The following is a 16,896-nucleotide window of genomic DNA, read 5'->3' as shown; positions in this document are numbered from 1 at the left end:
TGCCCCCCCCCCCCGGGGATCCCGCCACCGGCTGGGATGGGTGCCCCCGGTGATGGGTGCCCCTCCGGGTCCCCTGTGCGGTGCCCGTGGGTGTCACTGTGAGTGCTGCAGGTGACACCCACGGGCGCCCCAGCCGGTGCCCCTGTGGGTAGCTCTGGGTGTCCGTTGGGCGCCTCAGGTGATGTCCATGGGTGCTCCTTTGGATGCTCCAGGTGATGCCCACGGGAGCCCCTCTGGGTGCCCCAGGCGATACCCACGGGTGCCCCGGTTCACGGGTGCCGCTCTGGGTGTCCCCCGTGCCATGCCCGGGGCAGGCGGGAGGTGGAGCCGGGGTGGGGGGAAATCCCAGCCCTGGGCCAAGAGCGGCAAAAGGAGAGAAACCGCCCCAAAAAGGCGCCGAGGCTGCAGCCGGCCGGACCGCGCCTCTTACCCAAACCAAAAATGCCGCCGCAGTGCCTCCGCGCCGCCGGCTGCCCCGCCCGCCTTTTCGGGGGCTCTCGGCTCCCCCGGGAGGCCGGGGGTGCCCCCTCCCCGCAGTTATATTTTACTCGTTCGCCGGATTCTCGCTTTCGCTTTGCGCAGCCGATACACACCGCGAGCGCACCAGGGCCGCAAGCCGGGGCCGGGTCCCCCCGCTGTGCCCCCGCTGTGCCCCCCGGCCCCGCATGACCCCCCCGAGCCCCCGCTCGCCTCCCTGGTGCTTCACGATATTTGATTATACCATTGTACGCAGCCATTACCCATAGCGCCGCTCCTGCCTACATACACTTACTGACCCTGATACGAATTTTTTGGGGTTTTTTTTTTTTTTGGTTTTCTTTTTTGTTTTGTTTCTTTGGTTTTGGTTGTTTTTGTTTTTTTTTTCCCCATTGGTTTTTTGTTGTTGTTGTTGTTTCCCCCCCTCCCCTATGCAAAAAAGAGAAAAAAGAGACAAAAAAGAAGAAAAAAACAAAAAAGAAAAAACTGACACACACAAAAAAAATTTAAAAATTAAAAGGAAAAAAAAAAGACAAAAAAAAAAATGTATAAAAATTAAACAAGCTATGCTTCAACTCCAGCTCGCCTCCGCCCTTCCTTTGCTGCCCCGGGGGAAAATGATGCACGGCGCCCAAACGGGGAGAACTCGGGTGTCCCAGCGGAGGAGGAGGGCACTGGGGGGCACTGGGGAGAGCAGAGTCCTGCCAGGCAGGGGGCACCCATCACCCCCGAGGGACCCTCAGCCGTGGCGGCTCTTGGCACGGATGAGGAGGGTGACACAGCCCCAGGAGCGGCAGGGAGAGGAGTGTGGGGACAGGCCATGGGTGGGGACAGCCGAGGTTCACGTGGGGGCTGCTGCCCCTTCCTCTGCTTCCAGGCCTTGGCCACGGGACGTCACCGCCTCGTGCATATGACGTCATCGCCTGGCGGAGTGACGTCACGGTCCCCACCCGTAGGTCAGCGTTGGCCGAAGCTGCGCTTCACGTCCGCGGTCCCCACGGTCCCCGTGCCCAGCACTGCTCCGGACAGCCATGGAGGCGAGGCCCCCACCCCTCTCGGTGCTCCCCAGCCCCCCGTGTCGCCTCGGTGCCCACCCCTCGCTCCGGGCTGCTCGGGCAGCGGCTGGACACCGGCTCTCGCCCTGCCGAGGTCGCTGAGGTCTGGCGGCTTGGAACTTGCCATTGTCCCCTGCCCTAGTGGCACCCGGGGGTGCCGGACAGACCCCTCCCCAGCACGGTGACACAAGACGCTTGACGCCGGGGTAGGCTGAGGAAAGCTTCACTGAGCACATTTGGGGACGGGGCTGTCCTCATCCCCCCGGGCTGGGATCCCCCGCCGGCCCAGGGCTGGGGAGCACGGGGAGCCCCCGCTGCCTTCCCCGGCCGCCGCCCTTCCCGCTCCGCTCCGGCGAGCGGCTGATCCACGCCGGGTCTTGGTCACCGCCGGAGCGGCCGCGGGGCGGGAGGTGCCACGGTGGCCACGGCTGTCGCCGAAACCCGGCGTGGATTCGCGGACGGGGTGAGGGTGAGGCGCCAGTCGGAGGTGCTCCGGAGCGGGCAGAGGGGGGCGGGGAGAACTCAGAGGGACGTGGCCTTGCTCTGCTGCTCGTCGTCGTTCAGCTCATCGCAGTCCTCAGCCGCCGGGTTGACGTGGCCGGAGCGCTCCAGCCTGTGGGAGGGAGGGAACGTCGGTGCCCGGCACCGCGGCCGTGCCAGGGACACGAAGGACACTACGGCACGGCCGCACCCGGCTATGCCGAGGGCACACAGGCACCACGGCACAGCCGGAAGGTGGCTACCCTGGAGGGAATCCAAGCCCTGCTGTGGGAGCGGGCAGCCAGGCTGTTGCGGTACCTGTCAGTCGCCAGGGTCTCCGGGTAGTCGTTCTCCTTCCTGTGAGGGGAGAGAGGCTGAACGGTGCCGGGAGACAACCCTGCCCCCAGCCCATGGCAACCTTCCACGCACTTTTCCCCTGGCCAGCACCCCCCGGCCCCCGCACCAATCCAACCTGTGCCTCCTGAGATTCCAGAGCCGGTTAACGAGCAGCACCACGAAGACGATGAAGAGGAAGACGACGACGGCAGTGAGGCCCAGGAGCCATGGCTGCAGCACCTTGGGGCCCGTGTCTGCGTGGCCAGGGGACAGGGAAGGGGAAAGATGGGCGTGGGAACAGCTTCAGGGGTTCAGGGAATGGACTCCCCCATGAGATGGGACCCCCCATGGGATGGGACATTGGCAGACACTCACTATTCCCCCTTCCCACTCTCCCTTGGGTCCCAAGGAAGCCATCCCGGACACAGCTCACCTGTCCCCAGTACAGTGGGGAGCACTGGGGCAGCAGGTGGCTAGCTCCACATCTTTCTGCTCTGCCCCCAAAAATTACTGTTGGAGCATTGGGACAGATTGGTCCCACCGGAGAGGTTTCCCAGGAGCTGATCTTATACCTGGGGAGGCCCTGGCCACATCCCCAGGCACCCGAGGGCACAGTGGAATAGAGGGTCATGGGGGCACCTACCAGCCTGTCCCTGGGCAACGGCAGCGAGGATGAGCAGGACCAGGAGCGAGAGGGGCTGCAAGGGCTTTGGCATTTTTGGGTGGGAGGCTGGGGTGCGTCTGGATCCTGCTTCTGAAGGTGAGCTTCTGTCCCGTGCTGCTATTGTGCCTGCACTCTGCACCCAGGGCAATGGGCGCCTTTATTAGCCCCAAGATAAAATGGCACCAAGCACCATGGCAACATTGCTCCTGTCACCCCTGGGAGGTGGTACCACTCCCTGGCTCAGGCACCGGCACCCCACAGCACCCAATGGTCACCACCTCCGGGACCACAGTGGCGAAGGACAGCCGTCCCTGTGCCCATGACTAGGGACCACCCCCAGGGTAGGTGGCTGGATGGAGGGAGGGACAGACAGGTGGGTGGGTGCACAGGTGGAAGAACAGATGGGTGATGTGGTGGAGAAGTGCTCACCCTGCCTGGTTCCCCCTATCCCTGCTGTCAGGGCTGGGGCAGATCCCATGGAGATGGGGCAGCACGGAGGGGTGGATAATGCCAGGCTGCCACCAGGCTGGGCATGAGCCAGCTGGCCCCAGATAATCCCAGGTGGGACCCCATCATATCCTCAGGGAGAGAGTCAACTCTCTCTTCAACTGCATACTGTCAAGAGTGAAATACTGGGTTAGCTCAGGGAGACCATGGCAGGGTGTCCATCCACCAGGGCACAAGGAAAATTGAGGCAGAGGGTGGCCAGCAGCACTCCAGGGAAGGACAGCAAACTTTAGCAGGACCATCCTGCCTGTGGCAATTTCTCAAGGGGCAAATGAGACTGGAGGCGCAAGGATCCATCCTCAGATTGGGTTTAAGACAGGGGGTGCATGTCCATACAACAGCCCCCATCCTCAGTGCCCTCACCCAGAACCCAAGCGAGGCTTCAGGGTGCTTTGTCTCCCAGGACTGGTTTGGGGCTACCTGTGGGTGCCACTGAGCATGGTCTGGCAGTGCCAGGGGACTGAGGGGGTGGTGGGGGCATAGCCAGCCTCAGCATCCAGCTGTCAATCTGTCTGTCCCTACCTATATGCCCATGCTGCATTGGCCCATGCAGGGGTGTATCCATATTTCCATGTGCATGTGTGCACCTGTGTCCATGCCCCCTGCCACCATGGGCTGTGCCCCCACACCATAGGTTTGAACCCCCAAGCTTTTATACACCCATGTGCCAGGGGTGGCATGGCTGTGCCAAGGGGTGCTGCTGCTCCAGGAAAAGGTTGGGATGTCCCAGCCCTGCCACCCCCCATGCTGGGCCAAGGGGTGAGCAGGGCTGGGGCAGGTGGCTTTATTGGCATGACAGCCCAAGAGGAGCCCTGAGAGCAGCGTTAGGGCTGGGCAGGGAGGGGGAGGCTGTGTGCCAGTGCTGGCCTATGGCCAGGAACATGCTGTGACCTAATGGTCAGGCAGGGCTACAGGGTCCTGCTGGGGGCAGGGGTGTCCCCTGGCCCTAGAAGAACCTCTTCTTGTGGGAGTCGGCAAAGGAGACGGAGCTGCGTGGAATGAGCAACCCCAGCGGGATGTCTGTGCCAGGCAGGATGTCACTGCCTTCATCCTCTGCCTTCTGCTCCACCAGCACCTTGTCCTCCAGCCACTCTGCCTCCAGCACAGTGCCCTCAGCCATCCCCTCCTTCTCCTCCGGCTTGGGCCCAAATGCCCAGTCTGCAGAGACAGAGATGGAGCTGTCAGCAGCACCAGCCCTGCCACAACACAGTCTTATGTGGGGGGAGATACCCCCAGCCCCCTGCCCACCCCAAAGCCCAACCCTGCTGTGGGTAGGTAGCACTCACCAGCAAAGTCGTGCACCAGGTCCTTGATGAGGTGCCCCACGATGGCATATGCCACCACCAGCACCAGTGTTGCCGCCATCATCAGGTACAGGACATAGCGGGGCAGGCGGATGCTGTCCAGGGCGGGGGGCTTGTAGTCCACGTACAACACCCCGTCCTCCTCGGGGGGGGCCTGCAGCAAGTGCCGTGGCCCCCATGTCCCCCTGGTGCCAGGGATACCCCCTGCCAGGGCCATGGCAAGCTATCCCTGCACCCCCAGCCCGAGCCACCAAAGCCTCTGCCACGCAGGGGACTTAAGGGAAGTGGCATCAGGGACCACAAAGTTCCTCAGTGCTGGCAGCTCACAGGGACAGTGGTGTCCCCATGGCTGGTGGCAGTGCCACTAACCCGGCGATAGAGCTGTGTTGCTGAGAAGGAGCTTAGCACCTGCTAATCCAGGCACAGCCCAGCTGCCTCAGCATGGGGGGTGACCAGTAGGCTCCAATGTGGGTTAGGGTCCCCAAATCCTGCCCCTATGGAAGCACCACTGCCCTCAGGGAGTGGGGAGTCACCTGCAGCTGGAGAACCACCAAAGACAAGGATGGGGAGGGATACCCAAGGTCTTTCCTCCATCCCCTGGGCTGGGTTAAATTGCTCAGCAGGCTCTGGATCCCTGGAGCAGATGGTTGAGATCCCAGAGGACACAGCACCCTCAGAGCAGGACATGATGGGCAGAAGGGATGGGGATGCAGCCTCTGCCACAGGAGCTCCCACAGGGTCCCCTCTGCTGTACAGTGAAGCAGCCCATGGCAAGAGGCTGTCGCCTTCCCAGATGGCTGCCACGTGTCACCCCAGCAGCCAGTATCACCTCCCCAGTGCAGAGCAGCCTACAGAGGGGTGCAGAGTCCATACTCCCTCCAAAAGCAATTCTCTCCACACCGAGAGGGCGTAGGGTTTAGCCCAGACCAGCAGCAGTTTTGGAGAAACCCCAAACCCTTCCCAGCATAGGCTAGACTGGGAGGGGTAAAGGTGCTGGTGGGGTTCAGTAACAAGGCTCAGCCCTGCTCCACTCCAGCACCTCCCAGCTCTGCTGCACCAGGTCACCCCTGCTCATATCCCAGCATCAGACATGCATTTTGTTTCAATTTTATCTTAAAAGGTGTTTGGGAGAGCAGAGACAAATGTTGGCACAGAATGATTGGGAAACAACCCTGCAAGTAAGTTCTCCAGTGGAAAAACTGGAGAACAAAGGTGGGGGCAGCCAAGGTGGTAAGTGGGGACAGCCTGGCAAATGCCAGGGTGCTGGAGCCCATGTGCCAAGAAGGGAACAGCAGACATGATAACATGGCCTGGGGGAAATCACCCATCTCAGTGTCCTGGGGATGGATATGGACATGGACACACCAGTGCCATCTGCGTCCTGCCCATCACCCAGGGGCTATGGAGAGTGAGAGAAGAGCGGCAAGCAACCTGTAACACCTGCTGACTCCAAACAACATCAGATGTTTCTCCCTAGCACTGGCAAACTGCAGTCTGGAGCCCGTCACCCTCCACATCATACACAGGTGACCCTACCCACAGGACTCAGGCACATGTCACTGACTCTCAGTGTGTACAGGTGACCAAAACTGATCTCATCTTGACTAAGAGCCCTTTCCATGGGGTTCTGAACTGGGTCAGACTGGGCCATGACCAAGGCTGGCCCTTGGCTGTCTGAGCATCAGAGCTCTGGGGATGCTGAGCTGGCTTGAGGGACTAAGAGGATTGAGCCTGGGAGTGACTCACAGGGAGCCCTTGGACAAGGGGAAGAGGTGTGCCCAGCAGGATGTCAGGCTCTGCAGGGCAGTGGGACCTACCAGGGCACCTCAGACAGTTCATCCTCCTCCCCAGAGCTGGGGGGGGTTTACCTCATGCCATCAGGGACCCAACTCCCTCCTCCTCCCAACGTGCCTGGACTCGATTTTAAACGTCCTTTCCAACCTCAATGATTTCATTTTGGCAGCCCCCGGGCTCCCGCCCAAGGCTTGACCCCATGACACTGGGTGTACTCCACACCTGGGCACAGGTAAATCACAGCTCAACTCAGTCCAGCTTCCTGTGCCAGTGCTTTATTCCCTGCCAAACCCGAAACCCCAGTGCCCAGGCCGGGCTGGCTGAGGGATTTGGGTGCCAGCAGCAGCCTCAGCCCTCCTGGCCCTGGTTAAACATGGGGGAAGGCCCAGGCAAGCTCCGTCTCACCCTGCCCACCCTCATGGCAGCAGAAAAAAACCTTTTTTTCTTCCCTGCAGGAAAAACCCAGCCATTTTCCCAACTTTGTCATGAAACAAACCCCATCCTCAGGCAGAGGCTACCACAGGCTCAGCTCCAGCTTGTCCCAACAGGAGAAACCAAACCCACTGTGGGGGTGAGGAGGGCCCTGGCTCAGCGCCAGCACTGAGAGCAATTTTGAAGCATCCTAATACCATAGCCCACAAGAGCGGGTGCCCAAAGCCCATCCTGGCTCCCAGCAAAACTCAGCTGGGGAGATTGGAGCTGCAGACTTAGCAGCACCAACCCAGGGCAGGCCCAAGCCCTGCAGAGCTGGAGCAGGTTCTGACGTGCCAAGCAGAGCCCACCTGGTCCAAGCCCCAAGCCATGCTGCAGGCAGGCAGTGCTGATCCTGGCAGGGAAAAGGGGCAGATCCCGGAAACAGTGGCTGGCAAGGAGCGATGTGGAGGCAAGTAGCAGCTCAGCCTGGATTTGGAGGCAAAAGGTGGTTGTAATTGTGCCAGGGAGAAAACCCAGTCCCTCCTCCAGCTCTGCCTGGCAAGGCACAGATCCATGCTGACAGAGGTGGCCGTGAAAGCACCGTTGGCAGCAGGAGAGGCTGTGAGGTAGGACACCCACCTCAGTGCCCCCAGTCCAGGCTCAGGAGGAGGCCTGCAGCTTGCAGAGCCCATCGGCGTACTGGAACTGGGTGCCGTTTTCATACTCGTACATGTCCAGGGCCACCTGGCAGCTCTCGCGCACCACGCGCTCCTCGTCGCTGGCGAAGGCGCGCAGGGCCCGCAGGCAGGAGGGCCGGGCGATGGAGCCCAGAGCCTCAGCGCACTCGTGCCGCACCATGGGGCTCTCGGTGCGGCTGTGCAGCGCGGCCGTCAGCTGAGGGACACACGCCTCGTCCTGCAGCTGCCCCAGCACGTACCCGATCTCATGGCGGAACAGCGCGCTGCCGCAATGCAGCCCTGTGGGAGGGGGAACAGTGAGCTGGGATGCCCCAAAATGCACCAGGATACCCCAGAACACACCAGGACGCTTGGAGGGAGGCCCCACAAAGCTGGGGATGCCAAGGGCTACTCCCCCAGCCCCATGTACAGGAAGGGGTGTCCCACCCTGCTCTATGATCCCACCCCGATCCCTGATCCCAGCCCTGTCCCAGTGCCTCCTCTGATGGCAGCACCCAACCCCCAGAAGAGCTGCTGACCCCACCTGCTCAAGTTCTGCCCCACCACACAATGTTCCCCACAGGGGATGGCAGCATGGCCCGGACCAGAGGCTTGGTCTCCAGCCCTCTGGGACCATGCCGCAGAAGCTCACAGCTCCCATCTTATGGATCTCAACAGTCCCAGATGGCTGGAGTGCCTGATCCACTTCCCTTGGGCTGGGGGTGGGTCCACACAGTTCCTGGGCTGTGGTCTGCCCCCTTCCCACCAGGGGACATACCCCTCTCCAGAACTATTCCTAAACACCAGAAGCCTACGAGTAGGACCCCAAAAACCACAGGCTGGGTCTGACAATGGGTCAGACCAGCAGGTCCCAGTCTACCATCACAGCCAGTGCCTTCCCTCCCTCAGGGAAGGGTGTCTGGAGGGTGGCAAGGGGGCTCTGGAACACCAGAGACCACCCAGCACTCTGTAATGTAGCAGGGAACAGCAGCCCTAGACACTAACACACAAGAACAGTTCTGGCAGTCCTGGATTTGGGAAGGGCTCATCCCAGATTAGCATGGACAGACCCACAGCAAGGACAGGCCCTCACCTTCTGCCAGTGCCAGCACAGCAGCCTGGCCCCCAATGTTCCGCAGGGCAAACATGGCCCGGTAACGATCAAAGAGCTCCTGGGACTCATCCAGGAGGATCTCCCGGAGCTTGGCAACATCCGTCTCCTCAGCGGGGGGAGCAGGATCTACGGAGAGGTATGGGCTGGTGCCTGGCTTCTCCTTGTTGTTCTGCAGCCACTCCAGCCTCCTCACAGCCAGCTGACACGTTTCTGCCACCTGTGGGGACAGGGACATTGCCCTGGCTGCAGAACAGCACTGGACAGCACCAGGAGAACCCCAGCATGCTGCAGGATGTCACTGTGATGTCCCCACCCACCTGCCCAGGCAGGACCTGCCATGCCCTCCGAGACCAGCAGCGCTGCATCCCAGAGGAAATGACCTCTCAGGAACCTCACCTCGACCACAGGATCCTGGGAATAGCGTTTCAGGATATCCAGCACATCAGGGTTCCCGATAGCGCCCAGAGCTTCACCTGAAGCATGTAGCATGATGTTATGAGGGTGTCTATATGAGGAGAACCCTGCTGTGTCCTCTGGAATGCCTTGCTCTAAAGCACAGACACAGGCCTAAGTGAACAATCTCAAATGGGGCAAATGTAGACACAGGCCAGACTGACCAATTACAAACAGGACAAACACAACAGGACAAGCCTGGCCTGCAGGAACAGCAGGACCTGGCCAACCTGTCCTGCCAGGTCTGGCCAGGGGAGGTGGTGAGATGCTATGTGACTCAAGGTTTGACACCCAAGCTGGATCAGGCCCCCAGGAGCTGCTCTGTACCGTGGGGAAAACACCCCCAAGCCCCACTTCTCAGCCAGCTCCTTCCCCTGCCCTCAGAGCCTCAGGAGCTGCTACCGTACCTGCTTCGTGCCTGACCATGGGCTCCTGAGCCGTATCCTCCAGCACGCGGATGAGCACCGGGATGGCCGCCTCGGCTTGCATCTGGCCGAGGCAAAAGGCCAGCTCGTGCTTCAGTAGCGCCGAGCCGTCTCCAAAGGCGCGGCTGATCCACTCCACGGCCGCGCGGCCGCCCAAGTTCCGCAGGGTGAAGAGGGCCCGGAACCGGGCGGGCAGCGGCTGCGCCGCGTCCACCAGCGTGCGGCCGATGGCCTCCACCTCCTGCTCCGTCACCATGGCGCGGGCGGGTCCGGGCACACTGGGGGCTCTGGGGGATCCTCGATCACACTCCTGCGTCCGGGGAAGGGAGTCAAGGTGCGCCCTCAACCGCCAGCGAGTCCCGTGGCCGGGGGCAGGGCGGAAGGGAAGGGCCGCGGCCCGGCCTGTGCCGGAGAACCGGACCCCGGAGCCAGGACCAACCCCACAGCCCGTGTCCGTACTCGGTTTCACCGGAGACCCGAGACGGACACAAATTCCCTGCCACGACCGCGCCAGACGGAGCCGCCGGGCCAGCGGAACCGGACCCCGAGAGGAGCTACCCGGGCCGGGGGATACCAGGGGGGTTCGGGGAGGGCCCGGCGGTGCCGGCGCTGCACTCACCGCACGCCGCCATCTTGCTGCTCCGCCACGTGATCGCGCGGCGGCGCCTGCGCAATGCGCACGGGCACTGCCTCCCCCCACTGAGGGCGCTGCTGTTCCCGCCCGCCAGGGGGCGCTGCGGGAGGGGCACGGGCCGCTGCCCACCATGGCCGGGGCAGCTTCGGCTCCAGCAGGGCCTGGTCAGGGATCGAAGAGCCGGGCAGGGGTCTAGGGAGCCAGGAACTGAGCCACAGACCCCTCCAGAGAGGGACCAGGGGTGCCAGGCTGGGAAAACCCCTCCAGAGAGGTTTTGCCGAGGAGGGCAAAATTCCTCTGGAGAGCAGCAGGGGGTGCCAGGCAGGGCAAACTCCACCCTGGAAGGGCCAGGCAGTGTCAGGCTGGGCAAACCCCTCTGGAGAGCGGCCGGGGATACCAGGCTGGGCAAGGCCCACCCTGAGAGGGGCCTGGGGGTGTTCCAGGCTGGGCAAAATGCCATCGGAGAGGGTTTGGGCAGTGCCAGGCTAAGAAAACCCCCAACCTTAGAGGGACCTGGGGTGCAAGACTGGACAAAGTCCTTCAGGAGAGGAGGCAGGGGTGCCAGGCTGGGCAAAATCACACTGGAGAAGAGCCAGGGGTGCCAGGTTGCACAAACCTCTCCAGAGAGGGGTTGAGGGTGTTCCAGGCTGGGCAAACCTTTCTGGAGAGCAGCCAGGCGTGCCAGGCTGAGCAAAACACCCCTGAAGAAGGCCTAGGGGGTGCCAGATGGGACAAACCCTCAGGGCGGCACATCCCTGAGTTTGTGGATGCAGTTTAATTCCAAGCTGGTGTCAGCCCTCCCTTGCAAGTCACTGCTCCACCTCTTTCTTCCCTCTCCTTCTCATGTGTGTTTACACAGCAAGTTTCAGCCTTCAAAGGAGTTTTGTCTTATTTCAAGGCTTCTGCTACTTTTGGCCTAATGGAAAGGCCTTGAGACAGAGGAGAGGGAGATCCCAGCAGCCTCCCCCTCCCAGCCCTAATCCCCACTGTACTCCCGCAGCACACAACACACCACCAAACAGTTTAGATCCTGGGAGAGAGAATGGGCACAAAATACATTCCACTGCCTGAAACCTCTACAGCAAACCCAGGATGAGTGACACGGCCGCCCCTTCCCATCTCGTACAGCTGGTAGCACTGGGCAAATTTGCCAGAGTCCATGGTGAGTCTGCAAGCAGGGATGTGCAGGGCAGCTGCTCCCCAGGCCCATCAGCCCTCCCCACAGCTCTCGAAGTACTGGCACATCAGCTCACGCACTTGCTCAGCCCGGTTGTCCTCCATGGCAGCTGGAGCAGGCTGGCAGGGCTTGGGCAGCTCGGTGGGCTCGGTGCCCTCCAGCCACTCCTCGTTGAAGGGGTTGTCGTGGGCCTCACAAACGTTGTGCAGGATGCAGCAGGCGAGGACGAGGGTGGGCAACAGCTCCAGGCTGCAGTCGTCACACTTGAGGAGGATCTGCCAGCGTGCCTTGAGGCGCAGGAAGGCATTCTCTATCACGCTGTGGGCCCGCTTCAGGCGGTAGTTGAACTGCAGCTGGCGCTGGGTGAGCTTCTCATCCTCCTGGTAGGGCTTGAGGATCCAGTCTTGCAGGGGGTACGTGGCATCGCCCAGCAGCACATACTTCTGTGCCTTCCCCATGAAATGCTTGGGAGGATTGGGGCACAGCCGGCCTTCCTTGGCCAGCACCCACAAGCTGGAGCTCTCTAGGACTGCGCTGTTCTCCATGCTGCCTGGAAAGGCAGTGGAGACGTCCCAGAACTGCCCCAGCCCATCCACAGTGGCCTGCGTGAGGATGGAGTGCCAGCCCTGGCCGTTGCAGTAGTCGGCGGTGAGGCGCAGGGGTGGGTGAATGGGGATGTGCAGACTGTCCAGTGCCCCAATGCAGTGTGGGAAGCCCCAGCGTGTGCAGAAGATGCGCACCATGTTCTCCAGCTCCTTCTCGTCAGGCAGTCGGAGGTAAAGCGGCTTCAGCAGCAAGACAACAGCGTAGCTCACCTCCCGGACACAGCTCTGCACCGTGGAGGGCCCCACACCAAAGAGTGGGCTCAGAGTCTGGTACTCCACATTGGTGGCCAAGTGCCACAGGGCCACAGCCACCCTCTTCTCCAGGGGCAGGGTGGGGTGGAAGTGGGCACTGTGTGGAGCCAGCCCAGGCCGCAGCTGGTTGCAGATGTAGAAGAAAGTCTCCTTGGACATCCGAAACTTCTCCAACCAGTCCTGGGGCCCAAACTCCTTTAGGACCACCCGCTCCCACCAGTCTGTGCTCCTGAGGCTGGGCCAGGCACGGGGGTAGAAGCAGCAACCAGTTCTCCTCCGGTGAGCGATGAGGAGCTGCAGTGCAGGGGCGGGACAACAGCAGTGTGAGACAGTGCTTCCCTCCTCTTCACTGGAACCCCCTTCTGAAGAGACTACCCAGCTCAAGAGACTTGCTCAAGGCAGGAAGATGGCCAGTGCCAGGTGGCCAGTGCGCCCAACTGGTCTAACACTGGTCAAATCTTCCTGTTCCTGGGAAACCTCACTGCAAACCCACCAGGCAGTAGGTGTGACTCCAGACAAGATAACCAGGTGTTGCAGACGGAGTTTACTAGAAAAGCCCCTTTTAATGAGCATTACTGGATTTCCAGCTGCAGAGGAAACTGTGGGCTAAGTCCTGATTTGGAAGTGGGAGAGACCACCCTTCAAAGGTGGAAATCATAACTTGGAAAGGGAAGCTCCTGGCCTCTCCACAAGAATTGTTTTTCTGTTATCAAAATCTACAAAGCCACTTTAAACTAAAAAGAGGCTTTGGTCACTTTCTTCAGCCACTGCCCAGGCCAGCAGGTTCCTCGTGTTCCTCCCCCCAACCTGTCTTTGCTGCCAGGGATCCCTTGTATCCCCCATTGCATCCCCCACCTTTGATGTCACCCCCTCCTTCACGTCCCCATGTCCTCTGCATCCATCATCTTTTGTGTCCAGGATCACATCATGTGTCTTTCAAGTCCCATCTTTGTGTCTGTGTCTTTGTATCCCAGAGAACCCACATGTTCCCCATCCTTTGTGATCTCTGTGTCCATTTGTCCTTCCAGTCCCACCTCCCATGTTTTGGGTCTCACATGTCCCCCACCCTTTATATCCCACTTGTGACTTCCCCTGCTCCCCATCCTTCCCACCACTGTCCTTTGCATCCTGCACCCCCCTCCACTGTCCATTTTTTCTGTTCCTATGCTGTGTACCCCGCGCCCCAAACCTCCCATGTCCATGTATTGCGTGTCTCACATCCCCCATCCTGTGTCCCCGTGATCTGTCCCCGCATCCCCCATCCTCCATGTCGCCGTGACCTCCGCGCGTCTCCCGTATCCCCCACTCCTCGTGTCCCCGTGACATCAGTGCATCCCCCGTGACCCCCCCATCCTTTGTGTCCCCGCGATCTCCACGTGTCTCCCGCATCCCCGCACCCTCCGTGACCCCGTCCCCGCGTGCCGTTGTCCCCACGTCCCGTCCACTCCCCCCACCCACGGCGGCCCCGCCCCGGTCACCGTCATGAGCCGCTTCTGCCGCTGGCTGTAGTAGTGCCGGAGCCAGGCGCGCCGCTGCGGCCCGTCCCAGCCCCCGGCGCCGGCGCTGCTCCCGCTGCCAGCGCCGCTCCCGCTCCCGGGGCCGTTCCCGGCCATGGCCCCGGCGCGCCGCCGCCGCCGCCGCGCCAGCGCGCACAGGAGCACCAGCAGCCGCTCCCGCATTTTCAAATCGGGAGCCGGGGCCGCCCTGGAAGTGATCGGCGGTGGGGTCACGGTGGCACCGGGGGGCGGGACGGGGCGGCGCCGCTCCGCTCTGCGCGGCCGGGCTGTGCGCGGCACCGTCCCGACATCCCCATCCCTGCCTGCAGCTCACCGTCCACACATCCCCATCCCTGCCTGCAGCTCACCGTCCCGACATCCCCATCCCTGCCTGCAGCTCACCGTCCCGACATCCCCATCCCTGCCTGCAGCTCACCGTCCCGACATCCCCATCCCTGCCTGCAGCTCACCGTCCCGACATCCCCATCCCTGCCTGCAGCTCACCGTCCACACATCCCCATCCCTGCCTGCAGCTCACCGTCCCGACATCCCCATCCCTGCCTGCAGCTCACCGTCCCGACATCCCCATCCCTGCCTGCAGCTCACCGTCCACACATCCCCATCCCTGCCTGCAGCTCACCGTCCACACATCCCCATCCCTGCCTGCAGCTCACCGTCCACACATCCCCATCCCTGCCTGCAGCTCACCATCCCGACATCCCCATCCCTGCCTGCAGCTCACCATCCCGACATCCCCATCCCTGCCTGCAGCTCACCGTCCACACATCCCCATCCCTGCCTGCAGCTCACCGTCCCGACATCCCCATCCCTGCCTGCAGCTCACCGTCCCGACATCCCCATCCCTGCCTGCAGCTCACCGTCCCGACATCCCCATCCATACTGCACCGTCCTCCCCATCCCCATCCCCGGCTCTCCGCACCGTTCTGCACAGCTCTGCCACCTTCACTCTCACCACCATCACCAACTCTCACCAAACCACACCGTCCCATCATCCCCATCCTCACCACCATCCCCATCCCAACCCTCTCCTCTCCTGCCTCCAGGTTGGGCTGGAAAAGGGTCACTGAGCTCAGCTGCTGCAAGGACTGGCACTACAGCAACAAGGAAAACCACAACAAGATCCAAAATCTGCCTTGGACTTGAAGGAAGGCTTGAAAATGCTGGAAAAGGCTAGACAATGCTCACCAGGTTCAGCTATGGCAAGGAGTGGCACCCAAGTGACAAAAGGCCCCGGCACAGAGAGGCAGTGCCAGTGCCCTGATGGTGCCCGGTGAAAGGAATAAGATGAATGTGTCTTTTACAGACAGGCTGTGAATCTGCTTGTAGATAGGGACAGGGACTTGTAGATAAGAAAGTAGGAGGAGAAACCATCAGTTTCAGAAAGTGTTACTAATTAACATGGATTGCTGCTCAGCCAAGGTCTTGCTATCTTCCTGAGCTTGGAGAACAAAAACAATAGAACTATGATTATCATATGTTAAAAACGGGGGGGTGGGGTGTGTGTGTGTGTGTACATATTAGAGGGGGACATACAGTAGGCAATTCAGGAAGTTTGTACCTTCCAAGTACCTCAGCCAGTGGAGAAAGGGAGAGGGTAAGGGCATGGATACAAGGCAAGGTGGCATTTAACAAAAAAGGCTATCACAACAACATCGGGCTCGAGGTATTTAACAAAGAAGGCACCTTGCAGTGACAACATTCAACTGGGTTAACATCTTTGTATAATGAACAGGGGGTTGCATTTTACTCTTTACAGGTGATGTGGCCAGGAAAATTAAGATAAAAAGGAGGCTCCATCCTCCAACAATTTGAGATACCCCATGGGAAATGCCCCATGGACTCTCCCTTTGTTCATGAATAAAGTTACAGGACTCTTCTGTCTCCTTTTTGGACATAAACCTCTGGGATCATGAATTTTTCCACATACCTGGGAGTAATGCCAGGGCCTGGATGGTACCCCAAAAGTGGTGCCCACTATCCCAAAGCCTGTTTGGTTTCTGGATGTGCTGTGGCAGGGCAGATCTCACAGGTCTCCTGAGACAATGGAGAATGTGGGGATGCCTGCAGGGAAGTTGCTGAGTTCCTCAGGGATCCTGAGCCCAGGATCTTTTGGAAGGAATCATCTTGAGTTATGGAGGCAGTTTGGGTACTACAAGATCAGGAGGATCCAAAGCTGTTGGACAGTGCCCAGAGGAGGGACACGGAGCTGGGGAAGGCTCTGAGGAGCAGCTGAGGGCACTTGGCTCGTTCAGCTGGAGCAGAGGAGACTGAGGGGAGGCTCCTCGGGGGCTGCAGCTCCTCCCGAGGGGAGGCGGAGGGGCAGGGGCTGAGCTCTGCTCTGGGACAGGGACAGGAGCCCAGGAAGGGCTGGAGCTGTGCCAGGGCTTGGGATGGATCTCAGGGCAAGGTTCTTCCCCCCGAGGCTGCTGGCACTGCCCAGGCTCCCCAGGGAATGGGCCCGGCCCCAAGGCTGCCAGAGCTCCAGGAGCGTTTGGACAGCGCTCTCAGGGATGCTCAGGGTGGGCTTGTTGGGGGGTCTGGGCAGGGCCAGGGGCTGGACTCAATGATCCCTGAGGGTCCCTCCAGCTCAGGATATTCCAGGAGTCTATGAATTATTCTGTTCCTTCTCAGGACTGCAGTTATCAGCTGTTTCTTGTTGAAAATAACATACAAGGGGCCTAGGATTATTATGTGAGGCTGAGCTGCATGATTGATAACCAGGGAGTCCAAGATTATTATCAGGGAATTGCATGCAGCTGCTGCATTGCTGCAGTAGGACCAGAATGCATGTTTGTGCCAGGTTGTGAGATGGCCGTCTGGGGTCACCAGAGCATCGCAGATGGACAGTCTGCAGACAGGCACCCCTCTGCCCCGCAACCAGCACCCTGGGCCTTTGGAACCAGCCCCTCTGTGGGCAGAAAATGGGGCGGGTTCCTGCACACACCAGCGCTGAGAAGGGCACGGGACCACGAGTCCTCCTGCAGCACCTGCCCCTGGCTCCTCACAGGCCA

The 16,896-nt window shown here is 60.8% G+C and overlaps 4 protein-coding genes across 9 annotated transcripts; all 4 read right to left on the bottom strand.

Annotated features, from left to right (window-relative positions):
* Positions 1–1,739: 1,739 nt before the first annotated feature.
* On the bottom strand, positions 1,740–3,172 carry SMIM24 (small integral membrane protein 24). Its single transcript, XM_023946825.2, has 4 exons — positions 2,992–3,172; positions 2,485–2,602; positions 2,331–2,369; positions 1,740–2,145 (listed from the first exon to the last, which is right to left on the bottom strand). Exons 1-4 carry the CDS (start codon positions 3,062–3,064, stop codon positions 2,055–2,057), a joined length of 321 nt encoding a protein of 106 aa, XP_023802593.1. The 5' UTR covers positions 3,065–3,172; the 3' UTR covers positions 1,740–2,054.
* Positions 3,173–4,368: 1,196 nt separating this feature from the next.
* Positions 4,369–5,135, bottom strand: SMIM44 (small integral membrane protein 44). Its single transcript, XM_086862402.1, has 2 exons — positions 4,806–5,135; positions 4,369–4,677 (listed from the first exon to the last, which is right to left on the bottom strand). Exons 1-2 carry the CDS (start codon positions 5,038–5,040, stop codon positions 4,466–4,468), a joined length of 447 nt encoding a protein of 148 aa, XP_086718528.1. The 5' UTR covers positions 5,041–5,135; the 3' UTR covers positions 4,369–4,465.
* A 1,741-nt stretch (positions 5,136–6,876) lies between these two features.
* On the bottom strand, positions 6,877–13,308 carry DOHH (deoxyhypusine hydroxylase). Of its 6 annotated transcripts, none has more exons than XM_086862398.1 (6): positions 10,320–13,308; positions 9,683–10,010; positions 9,219–9,295; positions 8,802–9,039; positions 7,671–8,008; positions 6,877–7,517 (listed from the first exon to the last, which is right to left on the bottom strand). In XM_086862398.1, exons 1-5 carry the CDS (start codon positions 10,464–10,466, stop codon positions 7,692–7,694), a joined length of 1,107 nt encoding a protein of 368 aa, XP_086718524.1. In that variant the 5' UTR covers positions 10,467–13,308; the 3' UTR covers positions 6,877–7,517; positions 7,671–7,691. The 6 variants fall into 6 exon arrangements, with proteins under 6 accessions (XP_086718524.1, XP_086718523.1, XP_086718527.1 ...); XM_086862397.1 differs by having other exon boundaries at positions 9,219–9,370; positions 10,320–10,402; XM_086862401.1 differs by having other exon boundaries at positions 10,160–10,324.
* LOC111945919 (uncharacterized) lies at positions 11,363–14,062 on the bottom strand. The gene is made up of 2 exons (XM_086862395.1): positions 13,847–14,062; positions 11,363–12,662 (listed from the first exon to the last, which is right to left on the bottom strand). The coding sequence occupies exons 1-2, from the start codon at positions 14,045–14,047 to the stop codon at positions 11,544–11,546; spliced, it is 1,320 nt and encodes a 439-aa protein (XP_086718521.1). The 5' UTR covers positions 14,048–14,062; the 3' UTR covers positions 11,363–11,543.
* Between the last annotated feature and the right edge of the window lie 2,834 nt (positions 14,063–16,896).

Source organism: Cyanistes caeruleus, chromosome 25 (assembly GCF_971803275.1).
Source record: "Cyanistes caeruleus chromosome 25, bCyaCae1.hap1.1, whole genome shotgun sequence".
NCBI lineage: Eukaryota > Metazoa > Chordata > Aves > Passeriformes > Paridae > Cyanistes > Cyanistes caeruleus.
The sequence above is the reverse complement of the archived record's forward strand: the minus strand, read 5'-3'. Positions and strand labels throughout refer to the sequence as shown.